General features: G+C 40.5%; 1 protein-coding gene across 1 annotated transcript in view; it reads left to right on the forward strand.

Moving 5' to 3' along the window:
- The first annotated feature begins 1854 nt into the window (after positions 1-1854).
- SMAGP (small cell adhesion glycoprotein) overlaps positions 1855-11307 on the forward strand; it is a 14760-nt gene continuing 5307 nt past the window's right edge. The window contains exons 1-2 of the mRNA XM_074270363.1: positions 1855-2106; positions 2906-2977. Of these exons, the coding sequence (XP_074126464.1) occupies positions 2944-2977 (34 nt within the window). The 5' untranslated portion in view covers positions 1855-2106; positions 2906-2943. The remainder of the gene's footprint in view (positions 2107-2905; positions 2978-11307) is intronic.

Below are 11307 nucleotides of genomic sequence, written 5' to 3' on the forward strand. Positions count from 1 at the left end.
GAAGGAAGGAAGAAAGGAAAAGAGAGAGGGAGGGAAGAAAGGAGAGATGAGGAAGGGAAGGAAGAATAAAGGAGGGAGGGATGGAAGGAGAGAGGGAAGGAGGGAGGAAGGAAGAAAGTGAAGGAGGTAGGCAGAATGGGAGGGAGAAGGGAAGAAGGAAGGGAGGAAAGAAGGAAAGGAGGAAAAGAGGGAGAAAGGGAGAGAGGGAAAGAGGAAGAGAGGAGGGAGTGGGAAGGGAGGAAGGAGGGGAGGAGAGGAGGAAAGAGAGAGGAAGGGAGAGAGGGGGAGGAAAGAAGGAAGGGAAAAAAGGAAGAAAGAGAGGGACAGGAGGGAGAAAGGAGAAAGGAATGAAGAAATGAAGGAAGGAAGGAGAGAGACAGGGAGAGAGGGAGGAAGAGTGGGAGGAAGGAAGGAAAAAAGGAGGGAGGAAAGGAAGGGAGGAAGGAATGAAGGAAGGAAGGAAGGAAAGAAAGGAAAAGGGGAGGGAGAGATGGAGGGAGGGAGGCAGGGAAAAGGGGGGGGAGGAAAGAACGAAGGGAAGAAGCAAAGAAAGAGGGGGATAGGGAGGGAGGAAGGAAAATGGAATGAAGAAACAAAGGAAGGAAGGAAAGAGGGAGAGAGGGAGGAAGAGTGGGAGGAAGGAAGGACAGAAGGAAGGAGGAAAGGAAGGGAGGAAGGGACGAAGGGAGGGAGGAAAGAAGGTAAGGAGGGAAAAAAGAAGAGAGGGAGGAAGAAGAAATGAAGGAACAAAGGAAGGAAGAAGAGAGGGAGGGAGGAATGGAGGGAGGAAGGAAGGAAGGGAGGGAGGAAGAATAGAAAAGGAAAAAAGAAAGGAATCCATCTGGGAAGGAAAGATTTTCAGGGTTTCTGGCCAAAACAACAATAGAGATACATGGAAAGACAAAAATCAGTCCCTGACCTCGGAAAGTTTCCAGTGTAATGGAGGAGAAGACATACAAATCACTATGGATAAACAAGCTATTTCCGGGATAAATTGGAGAGGGTCAATTGAAAGGAAGGCATTAGAATTAAGGGGGACCCGAAAAGGCTTCCTTCAAGGGTGGGCGTTTAGCTGGACACTCCTTTCTCCCGGCCCAGACTCCAGACTCCTCTCTGGACTGGCTCTGATTAATCTACATTCATCCAAGGGTGAAAGGCTATAGAAATGCCAGTGTCTCCTCTTCTAGCGGCCTTTCCTAGTGCTCTGGGGACTCCTGGGTGCTCTCTGAATAAAATACCTTGTCCTGCGTCCTAGTCCCATAGGTGTCAATCCTTCCTTTGGATTTACCGGCTAACCCAAAGATGGCCTCTAAGGCTGACTAGGGAAATCCAGAAGCAGCCAGTGAGAGTGGGACCCAGCCTGTCGGGGAAGGAAGCGGCGGGTCCCGGGGGGTAAGCAAAAATGGCTAGCAGAGAGGGAAAGGCAGCTCTTCCTGCTACGGGATGAGAGGAGGCGCAGGGAGCGAGAAAGGAAGTCTGGCAGGGAGAGAGTGGAAGCGGCGCCTTCAATGCTGTTTTCCTGTTCCACCCAGTCTGCCCGTTGCTCTTTGCCCACTGTAATTTTGGTGTCTGTGTAAAAAAGCTTTTCATCCGTTCCTCTTCATTTGTGTTTCCCCGGTCTCGCTTTGTTCTGTTTCTTTGTCTCGGTTCCGCCTCCGCGTGAGCCTCAGTTTCCCTAGCTGTAAAATGAGGGGGGTGGAGTAGGTGGTCTCCGGGTCTCGCGTTCTGTGACGGGCGTGTGCGGCTCTCGGTCGCTTTTTAATCTCCGCGTCTCTCTGGGGAGCCTGTCCCGGCCTCCCTCCCACTCTGGTGTGACTAGCCCTTTATCCCCAGCCAGTTAGACTGGAAAGGTGAGCGCGGCGGAGGAGGGAGGGGGCTGGAGGGCGGAGGAAGGGAAGTGGCTTCTGGTCGCCCTCGCTCCCATTCCCATTCACCTTTGCCACCTCCGGGACCACGGCCCGCAGCTGCTGGGGCTGGGTCGCCGGGCGGGAACGTCCCACCGCACCACTCCTCTCCAAGAGCCCCGGAAGCGAGCTCGGAGATCCCCCGGAGCGGACAGATCCTCTCTCCATCTGCTCGCACCTGGGCTCCCCTTCACCTCGGCAGGTAAAGTGGGAACGCGCTGCCGCCGGCTCTGCGGTGGCTTTACTGAGTTCGGGGGCACGGAGGGAGCCGCCCGGACCGGAAGAGGGACGCCGGGCACCGACCGCCTAAACTCTGTTATCTGGGGCTTAATGGAGAACTTAGGGACTAGGGAGGAAATAACCGGGCGGTGGCTAAAATTCACGGCTGGGAATGGAGGGACCCAGGATGTGGGGTACGGATTTGAGTTTCGAGGTTCAGGGAAAGACACTAGGACTGAGGCGGCCAACCGTCACTAGAGACTGGGGAGACCTTCCAGGACCCTGATGTCCCGGGACATGCGGCTTTCCCCCTGGCGGACTCCCGGACTGAAGGTGCCTGGGGCGAGGCTCGACCTGCCCTGTCCTGACATCTGGCGGACGGTCTCCCGCGGCCCGATATTGCGAACCCAGGTTGTCCCTTCAGTGCACTTTCCGAAACTAGCAGAGGAGCCAGCTCACACATTTCGTCCAAGATGAATTAAAGTAAACTCCGGGCTGAGTGGAGTTTGGACTTTTCTGGGACACAAATGAAATCCTTGTAGATGCGATGCGAAGTGGAATGCCAAGGTCGGACTTTGTCCAACTTCTTAGGTACTTGTTCAGAGAGAAATAAGCAGAGAGAGAACAGAGGAATGGATGGAGGATGGGATTTGTTACTCCATCTTCCTCTCTTCTGAGATGGGGATTGGGGAACGGGAGTGGGTTTGGAGAAATAGGACAGAGTACAATGGAGGAACCCCGATGCCTCCCTGCCTTTTCATTTTTTCTCTCTCTTTTTTCAGCTGTGAAGACTCTTATTTGTGCTTACACTGCTGCCACCATGACAGGCTTCCCAACCCCCCTTCCCCCCAAAGGTAAGTTAAATCCTTCCTTCTTGGGGATTTAGCCGAGACTGAGAAGAAATCCCCAGCACTGGACTCTGACTCTAACCTACCGGCCTTACCAAGGGGCAGCTCCCCGATAGCCTTGGGCCCTGACAACTGAAACAATCCTAGGCAATTCTAAGAGGCCTTCATGGAGTGTTATTTCCTTGTAGATCCACACTTATTGCCTTACTTCTGACCCTCATCTTCTAGCGACATCATTAGCATTTGCAAAAACTCTGTGTTTTTGAGAAGAAACTTTCCCTTCTGGTCTCAAGTTTGCAGTGTAGTTAGAGACAAGACTAAACATGGAGAAACATTTTTTTAAAATAATAATTTGTATTTTTATTGATGTCCTTTGTTATCAGACATACCCCTTCCTATCCTACCTCGAAAACCATTCCTCTTAATAAAGCTTTTTCTTTCTTTCTTTTTCTTTTCTTTTTTTTCTTTCTTTCTTTTCTTTTTTTTTTTTTTTTTTTTTTTTTTTTTTTTGAGGCTGGGGTTAAGTGACTTGCCCAGGGTCACACAGCTAGGAAGTGTTAAGTGTCTGAGACCACATTTGAACTCAGGTCCTCCTGAATTCAAGGCTGGTGCTCTATCCACTGCGCCACCTAGCTGCCCCAATAAAGCTTTTTAAAGGAGGAAAAATATCGTTTCAGCAAAATCAACAATCACATCTAAGAGCATTTACAATGTTGCACCCTAATGATCCCCCCTCCTCTGCGATGAAGAGAGGAAGATATGTCTCAACTATTCTCTGGGGACTAAGCTTGTTCATTATAATAGCATTCAGCTTTTTTTCCCTTCCATTTACATTATTGCAGTCCAAATTTTAATGTGTCAGGCATATACCTAACACATTAAAGGCTTAATAAATACTCATTTTCTTCTACCCTTCCCGGCTTCCCTTTATTGTATAAATTGCTTTCTTAGTACTTTTTGCTTTGCTCAGCATCAGTCTTCTTGTGGTTCTCTGAATTTTTCATATTCATATTTTATGGTACAGAATATTCTACCATTTTCACATACCACAATTTGTTTAGCTATCAGATCCATGCATCCAATCATACTCCTGTTACCAGTTCTTTGCTGCCACAAAAAGTGCTGCTATGAATAGTTTGTTATGTATAGGATCTTTCTATCTTTGACCTCCTTTGTGATACATGAATAGCAGCAAAAGGAACTCTATGTTAAAGGGTATGAATATTTTAGTCACTTTTTTTTTTTTTAGCATAACCCCAAATTGCTTTCCGGAATGGGCAGACCAGTTCACCATTTCAATAAGAATATGCCTGTCATCCATGGAACACAATTAAAGAGCAATTTGAGAACAGTATGTGATTCAGGTTATGAGGTTAGAATTATAATAATGGTGCAGAGAAGGGAGAAGTTAATGTCAGCTGAGATAGGAGAAAAAACTTCCTAGTGGGAGGGGATGGGATAGGCTTGGGCCCTGAAAACTTTGTCCTCCATTGGAGGAGAGCATTCCAGCTGGGGAATCGTGGGATCAGAGATTAAAGCTAAAGAGAAATTTAGAGACTGTCAAATCTCAAGGCAATTCTAATAGACTTGTGAGGAAAAAAGCCGTTGGCATCCAAAGAGAGAACTATGGAGACTGAATGTTGATCAAAGCATAGCCTTTTTATCTTTTGTTATTGTTTATTTGCTTGTTTTTTCTTTCTTGTGGTTTTTTTCCCCTTTTGATATGATTTTTCTCAAGAAGCACGATAAATTTGGGAAAATGTTGAGGAATTGTACATATTTAACATATTGGATTGCTTGTTGTCTAGGGGAAAAGGGTAAGGGAAAAGAGGAAGAAAATTTTAGAACAAAGGGTTTTGTAAGAGTGAATATTGAAAACTATCTTTGCATGTATTTTGGAAAATGAAAAGTTATTATTATAAAAAATAAAGCAATTACCAAAATAAGTAAAAAAAATTGTCAAGTCAAAAACCTCAGTTTTAAAAAATCAATTAGAAACCGAAACTGAACAAAGTGAAGTGACTTGGCCCCAAGACACACAAGAGAGAAAGGAACAAACATATATATTAAGTTTTTACTGTGTATCAGGCACTATGCTAAGTAAGTGCCTAACAATGTTATCTCACTTGCTTTGATATTTTGAGACAATACATAAGTATTAAACAGTATAATCAACATACCAATTCAGGTCCTTCTGCCTCAAATCTGGTCCTTATAATTGGTTGTAGACTAAGAGCTAAGAGTATGTTGTGAGGAGGGGAAGAGGAGCAGGGAGAGGACAATCACTAGACAAACCCCTCTGGAGCCTAAGAGATTTGTCCTGGGAGAAAAGAATGAAGAATAAAGTTAAATAGGCCTTAAAAGTCAAACAGATCAGTTTGACTGGTATCCATTTGATACAATAGTCAGTGAAGAGCTTCTATTGTTCAAGGAATGATTAAAAAAAAAAAAAAAAAAAAGAAAGAAAAAAGTTTTAGAAATATTTAACCAGACTTTAAAAGGAAGAAATTAACAGATTGAGCCTTTGCTCCTCTGAAAGCTCACTTTCTAAGACAAATTTACAACCGAAGGCCTTCAGTCCATACAAACTGCAACTGAGAAAACAAGATTAAATTCAGTTTAGTAAGAGAAAGTCACAAGCACAGAGCAAAGGATCAATGCGTTGTGGTGATTCAGCTTTTAGGTTCTAATCTAGCCATCAGAGAGGTTTTCTATAGGAGGTCCCTTTCAGAAGCTATTGAAAGGGTAGAATCATGCACTTCTGGGATCTTGAATGCCACCTAAGCTATACCCACTCCTAGTTGGTCACAGTCCCAATCTGCTTATGTCATGCTTTGTCCCATAGGTAGGTATCCAATAATTCTGGGAGAAAATAAAAGCAGCCCCCTAGCAGGAGCCTGCTAGTAAGCATCTAGCCAAGAAGGTTAGCAGTGGTAAAGGATCAGATGCCCTAGTGATAAAGAGTTTTAGTGCAGCTGAGGAATGGGAGAGAGAAAAAAACTGACTGGAATCTGGGTTAACAACAAAAAGAGACAAACAGTTAAAGTGCCCCACAAATTCATTTTCTGTTGATTAAGATCTAGCCAATTGGGATGGTTCCCAAATGCTTTCATCATCCTCCCCTCATTTAAATTTTTTGCTAGTGTAGCAGGACTTCCACACCCAGAAAGAAGGAACATGATCCTTTTCATTTATTAGGACAAGGAGAGAGGAGGAAAAACTAGGTGGAAGAACCTGGCTACAGAAAAAGTGATAAACTCCTAATCTAACCTTACTATTATATTATGGCCACTCTGTTAATCAGGCTAACAGTCCAATCAAACATTTTTAGGCACCTTCAGTGTGCTTGGGCTTGCAGATCCAAAAAAAGAAAAAGGAAGAAAAAGATCCTGATGTCTAGGAGGTTACATTGTCCTAAAGGGGGGAAAGGAATGGAAGATAGAACATTTAAACTGGTAAACATCACACCTTAATTTTAGGAGGAGGGAGAGACCATCAACTTCTTTGTAGATTAGGAAAGGTTTCCCAGAGGAGAGGGTACAAGAGTTGAGCTTTTGAAAGAAATTAAAAATTCTAAGGGGAAAGAGGAAATGAATTGTAGGCACGAGGCTTCCAAGATTAGAGGCAGCAGATTGAGTACTGTGTTTGGGAAATCACAAGGAAGCCAAAAACTGCATGGAGGGGAGAAATGTGCACTAAGCATACAAAGATAGGCAGAAACTAGGCTTTAAGTATCTTTTTCAGAGGGTTGTATTTTATCCTTAGGTAATGGGGAGCCACCAAGGGTTCTTGAGCAGAAAAATGGTCAAACTTATGCTTGTTTTTTACATTTTTTATATCCAGTAGAGATATTTAGCACAGGGCCTGGTACATAATAGGCATTTAATAAATGTTCCTCAATTGACTCATTTTGTTATCTTGTCCTAGAGACATTTGGTAATAATGAAAATTGATTCTCCTAACATACTTAAAATTGGGTCCCACTTTTCCAGAGATTTCTTGTTTGTTCTAATGCAGATACCTTTTCCATATTTCTCTTCAGTGCCTTTTCTTCTATAAGCTATAACCTTATCATGTATTTTAAAGTGTGGTAGTTCTGCTGTCCTTGATGGTAACATAAATAAAATTCTTACCAAAATCTTAGTAAATTTGTCTTAGTTTTAGTTTTGTTGTTTGTTAATCTTTCAATTTCATCTTTAAATGCTCCCAGATTGACTTTTGCTCCATTGGGTTTTTGACCAAGTTTTCTGTAAACTTTATTTTCAACTACTTCTGTTCTATAACTTAGTATAGTCTTGGAGGTGAGAAGTGGTACTAAATTAAATTCAATAAATGTCAGTTCCTGTTGGAGGGACTTTTTTTTTTAATCTTTTAGTTTCTGGAGATCCTAGACCCTGGAAAGTTGATTAATTATGGCATAATTTCTGTTTTGGAGAGATCTGAAAGCTCATGAAGATTGAAGAAAATGCATTTTCTATTGCTCTTGTGATTTATCCATTCTTTCCTTTTTTTCTCTTTTAAAAAAATTATTTATTTTTGACATTCTTTTTTTTAAATTTTGAGTTCCAAATTCTCTCCCTCTCTTCTACCCCTCCCCATCCACTGAGAAAGTAAGCAATATGATATATTATGATACATGTGAAATTATGTAAAACATACTTTCATATTAACCATATCACACACACACAAAAAAGACAAGTAAAGTGAGAAGATTATACTTGAGTTTGTACTCAGTTTATCAGTTCTCTCTGGAGATGGATAGCATCTTTTCATCATGAGTCCTTTGGAACCGTCTTGGATCGTTGTATTGATCAGAATAGCTAAGTCTTTCACAGTTGATCATAAGTACAATATTGTTGTTACTGCATATAATAATCTGGTTTTACTCCCTTCACTTTCCATCACTTTGTCTAGATCTTCCCACTTTTTCTGACCCCGTTCCCTTCGTTATTTCTCAGAGCATAATAGTATTCCATCATCAATACCACAACTTGTCCAGCCATTCCCTAATGGATGAGCATCCTTTCAGTTTCCAATTCTTTGCCACCACAGAAAGAACTGCTATAAATATTTTTGTACAGATAGGTCCTTTTCCTTTTTCTTTGATCTCTTTAGAATACAAACTTAATGGTATTATTGGGTTAAAGGATATACACAGTTTTATACTTCTTTGGGTCTAGTTCTCTATAATGTTATACTTGTTCTCCATAATGATCAGACCAGTTCACAATCCCCACCAACAATGCATTAGTATACCTGTTTTTTCCCCACAAACATTTGTCATTTCTGATAGGTGTTAGGTGGTACTTCAGAATTGTTTTAATTTGTATTTCTTTAATCAGAGATTTAAAACATTTTTTCATATGACTATAGATAGCTTTGATTTCTTCTGAAAATTCCTTGTTCATATCTTTTAGCCATTTATCACTTGGGGAATGACTCTTATTTTTGTAAATTTGACTGAGTTCCCTATATACTTGAGAAATAAGTCCTTTATAGAAAAACTTGCTGTAAATTTTTTTTAATATTACTTTTATGTCTATGGTTATTGTTGAGTCATGCCTGACTTATTGTGACCCCTTTTGGAGTTTCCTTGGCAAAGATACTGGAGTGATTTGCCATTTCCTTTTCCAGAGCATTTTACAGATAAGGAAACTGAGGCAAATAGGATTAAGTGACTTGCCCAATATCACGTCACTATTAAGTTAAGTGTCTAAGGCCAGAATTGAACTCAGAAAGATGATTTTTCCAAATTCCGGGGTCTTTGCTCTATTCACTGTGTTGCCTACCTGTTCTCATTGGCTGTGCTACCTTTTAGCAAAATGATGTTTCTTTGATTATCTCTTTTAATTAGGTCTATTTTTGCTTTTGTTTTATCTGAGATCTTGATTATTATCCCTGCCTTTTTTGCTTCAGCTGAAGCATAATCAATTCTGCTCTAGTCCCTTACTTTAACTTTGTGCATGTCTTTCATTTCAAATGCGCCTCCTGTAAACAAGATATTGTGGAATTCTAGCTGCTTTTTTTTTTTTTTTTTTTGTATCTGCATTTTTATTTTATTTTTACTATTATTATTTTTAGAGTTTTTATTTTCAAAACATATGCATAATTTTTCAACATTGACCCTTGCATAGCCTTATATTTCAGATTTTTCCTCCTTACCCCGCCCTCTCCCTTAGATGATAAGCAATTCAATAAATCTTATACATGTTAAAATATATTTTAAATCCAATATGTGTAAACATATTTATACAATTCTCTTGCTGCACAAGAAAAATCAGGTCAAAAAGAAAGAAAATAAATAAGAAAGCAAAATGCAAGCTAACCACATCAAAAAGAGTGAGAATGTTATATTGTGATCGATATTTACTTCCCACAGTCCTCTCTCTGGGTGCAGATGACTCTCTTCATCACAAAATCATTGGAATTGTCATCAATCATTTCATTGTTAGAAAGAGCCACGTCCATCAGAATTGATTGTTGTATAATATTGATGTTGTTGTGTACAATGATTTTGGTTCTGCTCATGTCATTTAGCATCAGTTCATATAAGTCTCTCCAGGCCTCTCTGAAATTATCCTGCTGATCATTTCTTATAAAATAATAATTTTATTCCATAACTTATTCAGCCATTCTCCAATTGATGGGCATCCATTCAGTTTCCAGTTTCTGGCCACCACAAAGATGGCTGCCACAAACATTCTTGCACATACAGGTCCCTTTCCCTTCTTTAAGATCTCTTTGGAATTATAGGCCCAATAGAAACACTGCTGGGTCAAAGGGCATGTACAGTTTGATAACTTTTTGAGCATAGTTCCAATTTGCTCTCCAGAATGGCTGGATCCATTCACAATTCCACCAACAATGTATCAGTGTCCCAGTTTTCCCATATCTCCTCCAATATTCCTCATCATCTTTTCCTGTCATCTTTGCTAATCTGACAGGTGTGTAGTGATATCTCAGAGTTGTCTTAATTTGCATTTCTCAGATCAATAGTGATTTAGAACACCTTTTCATATGATTAGAAATGGTTTTAATTTCTTCATCTGAAAATTGTTCAAATCCTTTGACCATTTATCAATTGGAAAATGGCTTGGAATTCTAGTTTCTAATCCATTCTATTAATTTCTATTTTATGGGTGAGCTCATCCCATTCACATTCATAGTTATGATAACTATATATTTTCCTCCCTCCCATTTTCTTTTTATCTCCATTTTTTTCCTGTCTCCTCAAAAATCTTTGCTTCTGACCAGTCTCCCTTAATTTACCCTCCCTTTTATATTCCTCTTTCCCTTTAAAAAAAAATCTCTTTCCTCTCCTATTTTCCTTTTGGATAAAATAGATTCCTATGCCCAAGTAATAATAATAATCCCTTTTTGAACCAATTCCAATGAGAGTGAGGTTCAAGCATTACCTTCCCCACACCACTTTCCCCTCCACTATAGAAGCTCTTCCTTGTGAACCTCTTTTTATGTGAGAAAAATTACCCATTCTACTTTTCCCTTCCCTCTCAATGCATCGTTTTTTCTCAATTCTTCATTTTTAGATCATCTTAACATAATCAATTCACATTCATGTCTTCTCCTTCTAACTCCAGAATTAAACTTCTAGACTCCTCTTCATCAGAAATGTTTGAAAGTCTTCCGTCATTAAATATTCTTTCCCCTTCAAAGGATTAAATTCAGCCTTTATCAGTTACAAATATGGAATATGATATTGCAAGCCCTTTACTCCTTTCACATGGAAGCTGGTAAATCTCGTGATCCTGTTTCCACAATACTTGAATTTTTCTGACTGCTTATAATTTTTTCTCCTTAACGTGGGAGCTCTGAAATTTGAATATAATATTCCAGGGAATTTTCATTTGGAAATCTCTTTCAGGAGATTATCAGTAGGTTGTTAGACTAGTAGTTTTTTATGTTGTTGTTAATGGTTCATTTTTCCAGCCTATTTATTTCTTGTTGTTAAATTTTATGTTAAAATTGGGCTCTGCTCGTCTGGAGCAAGAAGCACTGTCCTAAGATTAAAATTTTTTTTATGCTTCTTTTTTTCAGAGCTAGATATAGGGGAAACAATGTTTCCAAGGTGATGTGATCCCAGAAGAAATGTGGTCACTACTCTCTTGGTCTGCACTCTGGTCTTTTCCTAGGAAGGGTTCCCTGCAGCCACAAGTGTTAGTATTCTTCTCTGCCTTGGAAATGACTGCACATGGTTAATATGCAGTGGTACCATATCAGTGCCAGCAAAGGGGATTTCTGACCTTTTACTGTTTCTGGGCTAAGAGTTCCTGAGGCTGCTAATGTTGCTGCTGCAGACACTTCCAAGGCCCACTGAT

This window comes from Sminthopsis crassicaudata, chromosome 5 (genome assembly GCF_048593235.1).
Source record: "Sminthopsis crassicaudata isolate SCR6 chromosome 5, ASM4859323v1, whole genome shotgun sequence".
Classification (NCBI taxonomy): Eukaryota; Metazoa; Chordata; class Mammalia; order Dasyuromorphia; family Dasyuridae; genus Sminthopsis; species Sminthopsis crassicaudata.